The sequence below is a fragment of the Lactuca sativa genome, chromosome 1 (genome assembly GCF_002870075.4).
Source record: "Lactuca sativa cultivar Salinas chromosome 1, Lsat_Salinas_v11, whole genome shotgun sequence".
Lineage (NCBI taxonomy): Eukaryota > Viridiplantae > Streptophyta > Magnoliopsida > Asterales > Asteraceae > Lactuca > Lactuca sativa.
Window position 1 is genome coordinate 28,669,861 of NC_056623.2, and position 16,508 is coordinate 28,686,368.

A 16,508-nucleotide genomic window follows, 5' to 3' on the forward strand; every position below is an offset into this window, starting at 1 on the left:
AAGGGTCTTTGATGCATAGTAGATGACATGGTGTGCTCGATCCACCTTTTGACCTAATACTGCCCCTACAGCCGTGTTGCTTGCGTCACACATGATCTCAAATGGGAGATCCCAGTTAGGTGGTTGGATGATTGGAGCAGAGGTGAGTAAATCCTTCAAACGATCGAAGGCATCCTTGCATGGTTGAGTGAACTCAAATTCAGCATCTTTTTGGAGTAGTGGACACATCGGCACTGTAATCTTTGAAAAATCTTTAATGAACCGCCGATAGAAACCTACATGGCCAAGAAACGAACGAACTTCTCGAACATTTGTCGGGTAAGGAAGACTTTTGATAACATCTATCTTGGCTTTGTCAACTTCCAAGCCTTTTCGGGACACAATATGACCAAGAATCAATCCTTTGTCCACCATGAAATGACATTTTTCATAGTTAAGCACAAGATCTGTGTCAATGCACCTTTGCAAAATTTTTGTTAGATTCCTCAAACATTCCTCAAAGGAGTTTCCATAGACTATGAAGTCATCCATGAAAACTTTAATGATGTTTTCAACATATTTAGAAAAAATGCTCACCATGCATCTCTAAAATGTTGCAGGTGCATTGCATAGACCAAAAGGCATACACCTATAGGCGAATGTGCCAAAGGGACAAGTGAATGTGGTTTTCTCTTGGTCTTCCAGGGCTACCGGAATTTGATGAAAACCCGAGAAACCATCCAAGCAACAGTAATGAGATTTACCCGCCAATCTCTCTAGCATTTGGTCAATAAATGGCAAGGGAAAATGGTCTTTTCTCGTTGAGGCATTTAACTTTCTATAGTCAATACAAACCCTCCACCCGTTTTGCACACGGGTTGGCACCAAATCTCCCTCAGAATTCTTGACAACTGTGACCCCGACTTTTTTTGGGACTACCTGAACGGGGCTCACCCATTTACTATCTGAGATAGGGTAAATCATACCTGCATCCAAAAGCTTCATGATTTCTTTCTTTACCACCTCCATCATGGGTGGATTCAGTATTCTCTGTGCCTCTCGAGTTGGTTTGAAGTCCTCCTCCATGAGGATCTTATGCATGCACAAGGAAGGGCTCAAACCTTTTATGTCCGCAATTGTCCACCCAATAGCTTTCTGATACTTTTTTTTAGCAAAGTCACCAACTCATCTTCTTCTACAATGGACAGCTTGTTAGAGATAATGACAGGCAAAGTCTTCTCTTCCCCAAGGTACGCATATTTCAAATGATCTGGAAGAGTCTTCAACTCTAGCTTAGGTGCCTGCACAACGGAAGGAAGAAGTTTTGTGTTAGAAATGGGCAATTTCACATTGCTATTTTCATACCTCATTTTCTTCTTTTCTTCCATGCTTTCCACAATTTCCAGCAACTCTTCATCTAACTTGAAATTTTCTGCAATCTCTTTGACTGAATTGTTATCAAAATTCCTGCTCAAAACTAACTCCAACAAATCATGGTTAGTCAACTCAAAGCACTTTTCAGTCAAAGGTTGGATTATATCAACAAAATTTATGCAATGAACATCACTTGGGTACCTCATTGCTTCATAGATATTGAAGTTGATGACATCCCCATCGAATTCCATGGACAATGTACCATCGTAGACATCAATTTTTGTTCTTGCTGTTTTCAAGAATGGTCTACCTAAAAGTATGGAACTCGAAGATGGATGGTCATCATCTCCCATATCAAGCACATAAAAATCTGCATGAAAGACAAGTTCATTAACTTGCACCAAAACATCCTCTAATACACCTTTTGGGTGTACTATAGAACGATCTGCAAGTTGGATGATCACCCCTGTTTTTGTTAAAGTGCCTATGCCAATAGATTTATAAAAAGAGTATGGTAAAACATTAATTGAAGCACCTAAATCTAACATAGCACGGGGGACATACAAGTTTCCCAATTTGCAAGGAACGGTAAAAACACCTGGATCCTTGCACTTTGGGGGCATCCTTTTCTGCAAAGTTGCAGACACATTTTCACTTACTTTCACTATCTCATTACCTCGCAGCTTCTTTTTAGATGTGCAAAGTTCCTTAAGGAACTTAGCATATCTAGGTACCTGTTTGATTGCATCTAAGAGAGGGATGTTGACTTCAACTTTCCGGAACATTGCCATGATTTCACTATCTTCTCTCTCTTTTTTGTTGCTTCTCAATCTTGATGGAAAAGGTAGTGGTGTGATCTTTGCTTCTTTCTCTTCCGGCTTCTTTTTCTCCACCATTTCTTCTTTCTTTTCATCCTTCTTTAGTGGTTCTTCTATCACCAACTCCTCTTCTTCTTCTTCTTTGGGCATCTTTGAGCCGTCATATTTCTTTCCACTCCTCAAGCTAATTACACAAGCATTATGCTTTGGGTTCTTTTCAGTTTGAGGAGGTAGCTTTCCTTGATTCTCCATCTTGCTCACCGATTGAGCAAGTTGTGCCATTTGTTGCTCAAGATTCTTGATGCTTGCTTTGGTCTCTTTCTAAAAACTTTGGGTGCTGGTGGCAAGGCTTTTGACTATGTCTTCTAAGGACATACTTGAGGATCTGACTTGTTGAGGAGGAGGTTGTTGTTGCCTCGGTTGGTAACTTTGTTGTGGGAATGGAGGCCTTGCTTGGTAATGGGGTGGTGGTCTTTTTCGATAGTTCATGTTTTGGTTGTTGTTCCACCCTTGATTTCCCCGGGGCTGATCATAAGTTCTTTGATTATGCCCAGAATAGCCTCCTATAACATTTGCTTCTTCTTGCAATTGAGGACACATATCAGTCGGGTGTCCCACTTGAGTGCAAATGCCACAGGGACGGGGTGTGGATTGCACACCTTTGTCCTTAGCAAGAATCATTACCATCTTAGTCAACTCGGATAGTTGAGCTTCAATTTAAGGAGCGTGCACCTCTTTTACACCTTGAGGTGCATCTGTGTACCAATCTTCATCTTGACTAGTATGCTTTGAATCCTCCGCCATGTTTTTTATGAGATCCCGAATCTCCGTTGGGGTCTTATCAGTCAAAGATCCTCCACTTGAAGCATTAAGAAGTCTTCTTTCCCAAGGAGTCATGCCTTTAATGAAGTATTGAAGGATTTGATACTCACTAATACCATGCTTTGGGCAATGTGCACAAAGTTTTTTGAACCTCTCCCAATATGTATGAAAGGCTTCTCTCTTGTGTTGTTTGATCCTAATTATCTCTCTTCTTAGGGCTGAGGCTTTCATTTCTGGGAAGTATTTGTCTAAGAAGAGGCGTGCAAGATCTACCCATGTGTTGACCGTCCCCGGTGGAAGGTCATAAAGCCAATCTTTTGCTGAGTCTTGCACTGCGAAGGGGAATGCCCTAAGCTTGATTTGGTCTTCAGTGAAATTGTGTGGTTTCATGCCAACACACACAACATGGAACTCCGTGAGGAACTTGTGGGGATCTTCATTTTCTAAGCCTCTAAAGGTTGGGAGTAAGTGAATGAGACCGGATTTCAATTCAAGGTTTGTGGCTGCCGGATAGGTGATGCAAAGAGGTTGTTGAGTAATCTCTTGCCTCGCCCATTGGCGAAGGGTTTGTTCGGGTGGTGGATTTGGAGGTGGATTCCCTCTATGGTTGTCTCCCATGGTATGAGTAGTGGTTGAAGTTTCTGTGGGTGTAGTGTTTAGGCTGTAATGAGTAGGTGAAGAGGGTGGAGTGGTATTTATGGATGAGGATGGTTGAGGTGAAGGTGATGGACTTTCTATTTCGGATGCGGACACACTTGAGAGGGGAATATCCTCCTAAATGTTAATGACCGGGGGATTGGATGATGAAGAAGTACCGGAAACTGGTTGCCTCTTACGAAGCTTGGCTTGCTTCCTTAACTTCTTTGCAGTCTTCTCTATCTCTGAGTCAATTGGCAGTGGTGTACCTGTACGAAAAGATCTAGGCATAAACAATTAGTAACACCGTGTCCCCGGCAACGACACCAATTTGTTAGGCGTGTCAGAACCAACAAATAAAGGGATACAATAGACTCCAAATACACTACTTTAAGGCACTAAAAAGTAGTACAAGGCAAGCAGGGTCGAACCACAGAGACACGGGACAAAAGTCTATACCTTTTTGCACAAGGTACTTTGGTCACAAAGGGGGTTTGTTTGCAAAAGTAAATAACTAAATAACAATCTACTTTAAAAGCATACACAAAATGAAATAGATTTGTAAACAAATTGATTGAATGGTTCTAATTCTAGTTCTCAATGTTGTTGTTCAACTTGATTATGACTTGATGTAATTCAAGATTGCTATTCTATGTTGGTACTAAAAGATATTAACACGCTCTAATAACTCTCGCTTGCCACATTATCTAACCAAAACACGCTCTTTGATTAGACCTAGCCTTACTAATTCAACCTAAACACGCTCTTAGATTGTATTGAAAAACTGCATTAAGTTTTGTACAAGCTTCCCAACAATGTTCATTTCTTCTCATACGCTCGGAAGTGTGAAAACATGTGATATATGTTTTACAATAAGAAAAATTATTGACTCAACAGAACGATTAGGTTCCCTAAAAGTTAATTAACTACACAAAAATTCAATTCATGAAAGTGGCCAATCAAACACAAATCAAATTCAAGGATTCTAGTTTAAACAAAAACATAATCACTAGAATAGAATCACAAATCAAACATCAAATCATATGCTTCAAGTCAAGCAATCAACATGTTTTGAACAAGAACTAGAAACTAGGGTTTCTTAGCCATACATGGCTAAGAACAAATCAAACAAGAAAAATGATGGAATTGAAATGTTTAATGCTTAAAAAAATGAAATCAAAATGTTTGCAATGATTAAGTCTCCTCAAAATCTCCAAGAATTCTCCCAAAATCGCCCTAGATCGCCAGAAACTGCTCCCAAAACCGTTATGTCCTTCAAAATGACGTCTCCTCCTCTTTTATTAAAGTTCACGTGACTTGCCATAAGGCCATGCGTTTTTAGCATGGCCATGCCTTTTGCCCTGTGTTTTTGGCATGGCCATTTGTCTTGACCATGTGTTTTTGGCATGGCCCATGCTTTTTGCTAAAATTCTAAAAAGTCTTCACTGTTGGCTCCATCTTCAGTCTAGCTTCACCACGCGTCATGTTGCTCAAATATGAGATGATAAAGGACAAAACGACCCGTGTCAAAGTGACAAGAATCGCGTTTCAAACGTAATCCTTTGCTATGATGATAATGCAACAATGACTCGGGTTATGTCTTCATGCTTTCCTCCATGGAATGACCGGTTCATCTTCTTTGCATGCTCCAAAGCTCCAAGAATCCAAGCTCCATGCATCCAAGCTCCACGTTCCATGCTCCATAATGCCTGCAAAATAAATCAAAAATAGTGAAGTACCAGAAATTCTTAATGAAATATGCAAGTACCCTAATAATCAACTAAATGCAAGAATTATGAAGTAGAATGCTATAAAAAGACGGAAATAAACATGCAAAATAGGTGCATAAAATGCACCTATCAGTATCAGAGCCCTGGTTCGAGGGATTTGGAACCTTTGGGTGATTCCAAACTCAAACTATGGATCTGAAATTTTTTGAAGAACTCACCAAAGAAATGAAGACTTTTACAAGAAAAAACCTAGAGAAGTAGTGTGTACAATCGATCAATGCTCGAGCGGCAGTTTCCCAGAATACCTCAATTAGTATTATGAGTAGTGTAGAGCATATATATATATATATATATATATATATATATATATATATATATATATATATATATATATGATGAGCTAATGAATTGCATGCTAGTTAGTGATGAGCTAAGGAATCTTATAGGAATAGTGTGGTAATGTTGCCTGATTTGTGATGTCTTAGCCTAGGAGTTCATTCTTATGAGATTGAATCTGTCTTTACTATTTTCTTAGTGTATGCTACATAATTCTACATAGTTAAGATTTTATAGCCTCAGAATGCCTGATTTAGCTTTTCTTTCTGTTCCTTGTTTGGTTGTGGATTTAAGGTAGGATCATTTATTCGAATGTCTATTGAGTCTCGTATTATGTACAATTGGTATACACGAAGCAAGTAACGAGGAAAGCGGAGATCTTGTGAGACAGAGCAGTGATGGGAGCAATCTAGAGTCAGTGTCTAGATGCTTAGTTGTGGTTCTAAGGAACCAGAAGGGCAAGTCCATAACTAATTTGAGGAGGCAGAGTCCTTAGGTTCATGAGGGGACGACTCGAGACAAATACAGGTTAGTGTGGAAGGTAGTATTGGGCCCATACTACTAGAAACACTGGATCCGTATACGGCTCGAGGAGTACCCTCAAGGAACTAAAGGGCTTGTAGGAGTGTGTGGGTGTCGGTATATGCATTTTATCCTGGTTTCTGATAGTTTTTCTTATGTGTTTTAGTATGGTGGTTAACCAAGGTTTAGGCTCCAGCGACCACGAGAGACTGAGTGCCATCGATGCTGAGATCTGAAGAATTTTTTCCATGGAGGTGGCAGCAGCAATCACAAAGGCTATTTTAGAGATGTTTGGGTCTATCAAGACCACACTGATTGAGACTTTTGATGAGCGATATGCTTCTCTCATTGAGGATGTTGTTGTCGTATGGAACACCGTGTTTCGGGTTATTTCATAATTCGGGACCATGACCCGAAGATCAAGTATCACAAGGCTTCAGGATTTGGTAACGAGAGGTTTAAACCCATTTGGATGTGGGTAATGTAGATTGTATGATCTAAGAGTCCGATTTGTGAATTAGATTCAAACTGTAACATCCCAAATTTCAGAAGTATAATTTAAGGGTTTAAAGTGTAATTTTGAAGAAGGGACCCGACGAGTAGGTATGCTTACTCACCGAGTCGGAGCGGGTTTTGGGTCGCGAATTAAGTGACCAACTCGCCTAGTCGGAAGCTGGACTTGACGAGTTGGTGCTGGAATGAGAAAAATCCTAATCTTAGGGTTTGCACCCTATTTAAAGGACTTTATGTCCTTCTCTCAGCCTCCTTATTGCCCTTGAGAGACAGAAGACCCTAGCTCGTGTGTGTAAGGCCATTGGAGGGAGATTGAAGCTTTGAAAGGTGTTCTAGTGGAAGAAACTTGAGGATCAAAAGGGCTTGCATCAAGAAAGTAGTGTAGATCTAGAATCTACTGAAATTTGGGCACATCTTGGAGGTAATAAGTTGTTACCTTTCCTTTTTTGCTTCTAGATCTTTTCTAGAATGAGATTTGGGGCCATTTTGGTATGATTAAGATCAATTTCGGGTTTGGAGTTTAGATCTGAGGTTGCTACTTCAGATCTAGACTTGTGTTGGTCCAGAAAGTCATAAAGCATCAGTCATTGAGTTGTTGGTGAAGCCCCTTTGTCTTAGATCCTAGCCCTAGAGTGATTTGGACCTTTAACTCCTTGGTTTCACGTAAAGTTTTCCACTTTATGTGGGGGTTAGGCCCTAGAAGAATAGATCTACAGTTTGGAGCCCCTGCATGGCTCGAAAAGCCTTTGTATGGATAAAGGACTGAATAGACCCGGCGAGTCGCATGGGTGGACTCGGCGAGTCATATGAAGATGGGCATGGACTTGACGAGTTGGAAAAACAACTCGGTGAGTCTGTTGAAGATTGTCGTGGACTCAACGAGTCTGTTCTTGGACTCGGCGAGTCAGGTCGCAGAACCCCAACCTCTTTTGGTTAAATCCTTGGATTAGTGAGTCGGTTGGCGATTCAGTGAGTTGGACAGGATGGGACTCAGAGATCGTTGGACTCGACGAGTCTTGGGGCGACTCGGCGAGTTAAGTCGTGCTATGAGAGTTTTCTGAGTATGAGAACTCAGCGAGTCTACGGGATGACTCGGCAAGTAGAGTCAATCAGGAAGGTTGACGTTGGCCAGGACTTTGACTTTGACCTGTTTGACCTTCAGGGGTGTTATGGTATTTTGGATATTTATGTCATGGTCCATTGATGGCATTAGGTATTGGAGTTTGGAGCAGTGCTTCAGGTCAGTGCTTTCGTGGTTCGGTTCAGCAGTTGCAAGGTGAATTATCCTCACTATATCAACAGGGTCTACGGCACCAAGGCCGACCCTTAATCGGATGGGAATCCAGGTATTTGTTTGATATATTGTTGAGTTTCTAGATCTGCATCATGGTTTGAGGATGGTGTTATGTTAGTGACGTGGTTAAGGTCGGTATCCTGGTATGTAGGGTAATGTTATGTTAGTGACCGGTTAGGTCAGTATCCTGGTTAGGATGTTGCTATGCTGCATGATCTGATAGATTCGTTGTTTGGCTGAGGATTTTTATGTGATTAACTATTTTATGTGCACATGGTCGTTTGGCTGGGGTTGGGTTGAGGCGGGTCCTACTTTGTGTTGTAGGCCAACATACCCAGGGCGGACCGGATAGACCGAAGGCCCAACGAGCAGTCCGGATACGTTGAAGGCCCCAAGAGGGTGGTCCAGACATGCCGAGGCTCGGAGAGAGGACCAGACCGACTGAAGGCCTGGTGCGGGCGGACCAGTCATACTGTAGACTCAGAGAGTGGACCAGGTGGATTGAAGGCCCAGTGCGGGCGGACCAGTCACACTGTAGACTTGATATGCATGGTTGTTCTGTATTGTGATATGATATGAGTATGGTTGGTATTTTGGGGGTAACTCACTAAGCTTTCGGGCTTACGGTTGTAGTGTTTTGGTTTCAGGTACTTCAGGAGATCGTGGCAAGGCGAAGGTGTGATCGTACCGCTCCTCATACTTCATGATTTTGTGATTTGGTTCTGGGGATACTCTGATGTTTAAACTCTTTTGAAAACAAATTGTAATAACTTAATGGCTTTTGGATGAATTAAAATGTTTTAAATTGGAGCCATTTTTATGTGTGTTACACAAAAGGTGAAATGGTAAGTAGTTTTTTAGACTTCTTTTATGAATTAGAGATTCTAGTTCGATGTGTTTTAAGTCAACATTAATTATATAGGGTTGTAGAGCTCCTCAATACATTTTCATGGATATAAAGATCATCGACATCGGAGTTGAAACGAAGAAGTTATGATTGTTTGAAGTTTGGGAGGTTTTAGACCAAGCTGAGTATGTTGGGCGTACAAGGAGGTGTACGTTGGGCGTATTAAGGGAATCTTGAGTACGTTGGGCATACCAGGAGTATGATGGGTGTACACAATCAGTGCCCAAACCCTATTTTTGTGGTTTGAGCCCTATTTAAGCTCCTTAACTCCTAAAACCATTCCATTCTCAGCCTCCACCTCTCCAACACCTCTTCCATGAAACCCTAACCCTAGTTGAGCCTTGTGAGCTAAAAGAATGTGTTTTCGAATGCTTTGGAGTATGCATGGTTCACCTTGGAGAATAAGGAACTTCTTGGAGAAGTGTTTGTTGCATTGGAGCTTGTAGATCTAGACTCTTTTCACATTGATTTATCTTCTAGAGATATAAAGTTTGAATCTTGATGATGCATTTGTTAGATCTAGCTAGTTTTGGGTGTTATGAGCTTTTGGACATTTTAGTGCATAAAGTTTAGATCTTGAAAGTTTGTGACCTTGTTATGGATAAAGTTTCCACCTTTATCCATCTAATCATCATTGTAATTCAGATATGAAGGTTGGAGACTTGGACTTAATGGATTAAGTTGAAAAAGATGCACTTTTGGTCCCATTTGATGCTTAAAGGCTAAATCTTGGTGGTGTGGACCATTCTAATGGATAAAATAGAAAACTTTATCCATTATGGAGCTTTTTAGATCCATAAAATGTGATCTTGATCCTTCTATACCTTCCATGAAAGTGCCATGATATCTTAATGGATTAATAAGTTAAGTTTTTAGCTTTTGCACCTTTTCTAGACATGGAAAGTCATAAAGGTGGAAACTTTATGACTTAGAATGATGTTGTGGGACTAGATCTGGGTGTTGAATGAAAGGACTTAAGAGATTAAGCATTTAATGGAAAAATGTCATTTGGCCGAGTACATCGGGCGTACCTTCGAGTACGTTGCACGTACTCGTATGGGTTCCCGATTCTGGACGGTGAGTATGCCATGCGTACGAGCCAAGTACGCTAGGCGTACTTAGCCTGAAGTTTGACTTGTTGACTTTAACTTCCGTTGACCGTTGACTTTTTTACCAAGTTTGACCTTGGGTCAAATTTGAGGGTTTTGGGCTATTAATTAAGATTTTATCTGGTTATGGTATTAGTGGATTTGCGGGTGCAAGCAATGCAGAGAAGGGATCGTGTCGTAGTGTTTCAGGGTTCTTCCATTCAGGTGAGTCTTCTCTCAGTGCTCGTGAGTTGAAGGCACCAATGCTGGCTCACTAAATTATGTATGTAGGATGCTAGCCGTCTTTGTGACTCTCGCATGTTTGTATGTGCCTATGTGGTAGAATAGCTATATTTGTGATGACCAGATGGGTCTAACTGTTATTATTATGTTATGTTATTTATATGTGATTGAGACTGTGGATAGTCTCCAGGGTTGCTGATAACCCACCAGGCGTGCTGTTAGCCTCTGGGACTGGTGATAGTCCCCAGGGTTGCTAATAACCCATAGCTGTCTATTTGTGTTGTGATGTATGTTGTATTTTGGGGAACTCACTAAGCTTTGTGCTTACAATTTTTGGTTTACTTGTTTCATCTTTTCTTATATTTAAGGAGGGACAGGGCTAGATTACATCGCATCAATGTGGGGCTTGTGTACTTGATAACTTTTAATGTTACTCTGATAAATGTTTTAAGATATTGCACTTGTGATTTAAATAAATACTTAAAGTTTTAATCGAAAATTTTGGGTTGTAATTTGGGGCGTTACAAGTTGGTATCAAAGCCTTGGTTTGAGGGTTTGGGTTTAACCTAGTACGTTGGGCGAACAGGTGTATGATGGGCGTACTAGGCAAGTATGATCGCGAAGATTCAACTTGCTACGTTGGGCGTATCAGGAGTCGCTAGGTGTACGCGATCAGAACCCAAACCCTAATTTCAGGGTTTTGAGCCCTATTTAAGCTACTTAACTTTCACAAACTCTTTCCATTCTCAGCCTCCACCTCTCCAACATCCTCCCTTGAAACCTTAACCCTAGTTTGATCCTTGTGAGTAAAAGAATGTGTTTTTAAATGCTTTGGAGTGTTCATGGTGCATCTTAGAGAAGAAGAAGATCATTAGAGAATTGTTGGTTGCATTTGAGATTGTAGATATAGAACTTGTTCACCTTGATCTTTCTTTGGGAGATATAAAGCTTGAATCTTGATGATGCATTTGTTATAGTGATCTGCTAGACCAATGTATATAACCTTATATGATAGGATGTTGTAGTAGTGGTATACTGGTTATCATCTAGTGGATTGCCCTAGGGGCTGTATGTAGGTATGTAGGTGTTAGATTAGGTATCTAAGCCCATAACTATAATTAGTATGTACTTGACCCAATAGTAGCATGGTCCTTTTGGGTTGCATTCACCAGAGCAATTTGATCGGATGGATATTTGAGAAAGAGGTTATTTGTAATTTATTAATATATTACAAGAATAATATATTAATTGAGAAATCATATTATTTAATTTGTATTGGTCAAGAACTAATTTGAAATTAATTTAGTGATCAAAAGAGACAGATTAAATTAACGAAGACTGATTGAGTAAATCAGTAATACATATAGTTTGGGGCTAATGATCCATGTTGATTAGGATGGACTAATTTGATGTGGGAGTCCATGAAGAGTTAGTCCAAAGGGCTTATCATATGGATTATTGCACTAAAGGCCCAAGGAAGTGAATTAGGGTTTACAAGTGAAACCCTAGGAATTTCACACTATAAATGTAACCCCTAGCATCACCAAAAGGTCCTAAGAGTTCCAAGACGAACCCTATCCGTTTTAGTGCATCCTAACCTCTCTCTCATTATTCTTCATTTTTTGTTGGTGTTTTTTGACTCCATTAGAGGCATCACATTTGAGGTGCTAAGCTCTTGAAAGGTCAAGTTCTACAAGCTACAACAAAGAGGTAATCATCTCACTTATTTTTTATGTTTCAATTGTCAATGTTGTATGCTAGTTAGGCTTCATGCTTTGGAAAATGAAAATTGCATGTATAACTAAAGAAAACTTAGATCCAAATCATTAGGGTTGTATGTGCAACATAGGAATGTTATAGTGCTCAAAAACCATCAGTCTAAGCCCATAAATATATTTGGTATGTAATTAATTTGTTTATGAGCATGGTCCTTTTGGGTTGCCTTCACTCATACAACTTGATAGGATGACAAGTAGATAGATAGAGAGAGAGAGAGAGAGAGATAATAGGATTTATTATATGAATTATAAACTGGTACTCAGAATGATTTTATTAGTATATTATAAGATTAACATATTATTTGGAAATCATATTATTAATTAGTAATTAATCAGAAATTAATTTGATATTAATTTTTGGATTAAAGGAAGTAATTAATAATGGAGGGACTGGTCTTGCAAATCATTGATAGTTGCAAAATTGGGTTGATGGACTCCATAGAATGGAGTGGGCGAAATCCTATAGAGATGCCCTATAGATTTCGTCAAAGGGATCTATAGTGGAGGTCCAAGGGATGCTTAAGCCTGAAGTAGGAATTAGAGTTTCCTCCGGAAACCCTAGCTGCCCACACAACTATATAAGGAACCCTCCACTATGGGATTTTTTTCCTAAGCTTTATGAAACCCTAGAGTAGCCGATTTTCACCTTTCTCCTAAGTTATTCTCTGCATTGGGTGTTTATGACTCCATTAGAGGTGCAACACTTGGGGCACGAGGCTTTCAAAGTCAAGATCAAGCAAGGATTATACTTGTTATTACTATATAACAAGCAAGGTAACTTCATAACCCTACTTTCATATGTGAATTAGAAAATTGTATATGCTAGATCTAGGGTAATTGCTTTGGATTTTGTATTTGCATGTTCAATAGAGAAAAACATAGATCCAAAGTAATTAAGGTTGCATGTGCACATAGGAATGTTGTAATGCTCAAAACTCATCAGTGGTATCAGAGCCTAGGTTGTTTCTTTATTGAATTGGTGCAAGAGTGGACTGCCAAAAGAACAAGAAATCGATTTTTCTGTTGTCTGACAGATGAACTTGATGAGTTCCATAGAGGACTCGACGAGTTCACTTGCCAACTCGGCGAGTTGACTCGTCTGGTGCCGAATTTTTTGATTTTTTTGCCAGATTTTGATTAGGATAATTATCATAACTCGTTTTTAATGCCTAAATTCGATTTTTCTGATTGGTATGAGATATGCTTATCAAAATTAAAGATATGGTTAAATTTGGATAATATAAGAATATTTTGATTCATAGATTTAACCTAGAATTTTGAATAGTTTCAAATTGCACCCTCTTAAGTCTTGGAATTTAAAATTTAATTAAAAGTTTAATTTTAAAATATAAAATTCTAAAACCATAGTGTTTTGAAAAGTTTTAAAATACACCCTTTTGGTTTTGTGATTTAAATTTAAAATTACAAGTTTTAATTTTGAAAATTCAAATTGAAACACATAGAAGGTATGATTATGGTTTTTTTTTAATAATTTAATTAAAAGAGACAATGAATAATTCCATAATATGGTTTAAAGTTAAATAAATTAAAAGTTTAATATATATATATATATATATATATATATATATATATATATATATATATATATAAGAATAGTCGGTCTTACCGTTAGTAGGCCTCATTCACGAAGCTGGTCTATAAGGGGTGTTTAAGGAAGAGGCCTATATAATGACCGTCATTAGGTATCCACTCTTACCCACCGTGCCCTTGACTAGTGGAGGGTTGTTAGCCGAACGGGTTTGATAGCAAGGGCGGAGGGAGTACAGGGGTCAACAGGTGTTCAACCCCCCCTTATCCCTTTTAATTACTCTAAGAATATGAATACTAATAGATATGCTATAAGATTCTCCATAGTTTCATTTATTCATTTTACCCATTGCCACCCCCAATTAGAGTAGGCCGATAAATAGATTTCTATAAAATATGATATTACCTCCTGTTTATCTTTTACCAATTCACATTCATGGTATTTTCCAATAAGTCAAATATCCCCTTTATCTTTAACCAACTAATTTATTTACTTTTCTTTTCTTATACAAACTTCCTAAATAATCTTTATAAAATTAAAAATCACTCTATTCAACACATAAACTAGAACCTTTATACCCAATTCATTATCATCGACAAATAACGCCGCCATCGACTACAGAACTCCAAGTTTCAACATCATTTTTGAACTTATAATAAAAATTCTAATTTCAAAGTTTTATATTGCTATCTATATTTCACTAATAATTACATGTTAGTGAATATTATTGGTGTGACCTACCCACATTATAGTGATAATGTTAAGATGTTCTCTTTAGAACATATATTTATTATTAAGTTAGCTTTGGTTTTGATTGAAAATAAATATGTTTGTTATTAATTATTAATAATTTAGTTAGTATTTCCATCTTCTAAATTGTTCATATAAATTATTTTAACTATTAATTAAGACATAATAATATTGAGGAGTCGGTTAATATTAAACTTTAAATGAAAATAATATGAAAATTTTAAAATAAATAAATTTAGATTTTTTTATTTATTCCATAATACATGAAAAGACTTATGATCTTAAGCTATACTAGCCACAAAGGTGGTTTAGATATAAATTATATTTCATATTATATTATGATATAAGCCCCCCTCATTCTGAAATCCTGGCTCCGCCCCTGTTTGATAGGACATTAAATCTCATTAAAAGTATAATGAAAGTACAAAGTAACTAAATGTTTTATAAATCCCAATCTTATTTACTTTAGGAAAATGTGAATTTGATGTTAACCCATGAAATTCCACATTGCACCTTATTGGTCGTTAGTGGAGCAAGTGTGGTTAACCGACACACTAATATGGGACTAATGAAGGATGACAATGGGTAGCTTGTAAATTATCATTGATTAATGGAGCATGTATGGTTAACCCATACATCGATTAGATGATAAATAACATCGAGAGTACCAAGCTAATGTGTATGGTTATTCACACCTTATTTGTGTTCCTCGGTATCCCAGTCACAAACTTGAAGGGCATAATCGAGATTAAACGTGTCATTGAAAAGTTCAGTGAGTCTTAAAAGATCTAGGAATTTCATCCAAAACCTAATTCGTTTAAAATTTTGTTTTCGTGGTGGAATTGGTAAATTGTCATTTACCCACCTTCAAATAATTTGCAATTGGATTACGGCATCCCTCTTTCGAATTGTGAATTATTGTGTTGGGTCCTAGCCTTAATATTTCATTTGGGTGTTGTATTAAGGATTAAATCAAGTAACTTGAATTTCTCCCCTTTTGTAGATGTCTAGTTTAGACAACTATAGTCTTCCTCATCCTTTTAGAAAAGGCTTTTCTCATGAAGATGATATTCCACGTGTCGATCAAGGTGAACGATCAATCCTTTCTTCATGCAAAGGTGGAACTAGAAATCATACTTCTCTACCTCTACCTCCTCCAGTGATTCTTCCCGACCCACGGTTTCATCAACTTGAAAAGTTCAAGGTTACTCAAGCCCTATTGGCATGCAAACACGAAAATGGACACTTTGTATGTGCACATGTTCTAAACATGATGTCGCACCTTGACAGATTGGGAATGTTGGGTGTCATTCTCCCAAAGGCAATGGCTATTGACTTGGTTCTTCAGTCACTTCCCGAGTCATATGGTTAGTTTGTTAAAGACTGCTATATAACAGATCACGACATAACCCTTGTTGATCTGACTTATTTGCTAATTGCTGCTGAAGCAACAATTTTTTGGTGCACCTGTCAAGCAGATTTGTCTAAAAGATCGACCTCCCAAATTTCCATGAACATTGGTTATGGCAAAGGTGATAGTCCGAAAATGGTTTCTCCTCCTAAAGGAGAGAAATTGGCCATGGTCGAAAAGTTTGATCATATGAGAAAGGCAAGTCCTGAGATAGTCCCATGTTTCATTCCCAAAGAGTCCATATGTTTCTATTTCCAAGAGTAGGGGCGTTGGATGCGAAGCTGCCGTATTTACCTGAAAGATCGCAAGGATAGTAAAGTCAAACTATATAAATCTACTTCAGGTAAATCCACTATCTAACTCTATTAAGTTCCTATTTATAGATTCTTAATATATGATGTGATAAGATTGCTTTTTGATGTCTTGTAGGATCGAAGAAAAGGAAGGAAGATTAAAAGGAGAATAAGCAGAGTCTGATCGTGAAGAGATGGATTTCGCTCGCATGGTTCGATGATCAGATTTTTGAGCTGCTACTTAGGAGTTATGATAGATTGCCTAGGAATATTTAGTAACATAATTTTCATATGTATTTGCGTTGTAAGGACAAGTTTTCCGCACATTATTAATAAAATTGTTTTATTTATGTTTCCTTGCAATGGAATTTATGGAAAATTGGTGTTTATATATTTCTATTATTGACAATGTTGAAAATGGATTTGATTCTTGGTTATATCGGTTGTGGTAGTGTCGTAATTTTC

General features: G+C 38.3%; 1 protein-coding gene across 1 annotated transcript; it reads right to left on the bottom strand.

Moving 5' to 3' along the window:
• Window positions 1-1,103: 1,103 nt before the first annotated feature.
• LOC111894850 (uncharacterized) lies at window positions 1,104-2,453 on the bottom strand. Its single transcript, XM_023890945.1, has one exon. It carries the CDS (start codon window positions 2,451-2,453, stop codon window positions 1,104-1,106), a length of 1,350 nt encoding a protein of 449 aa, XP_023746713.1.
• Window positions 2,454-16,508: the final 14,055 nt, after the last annotated feature.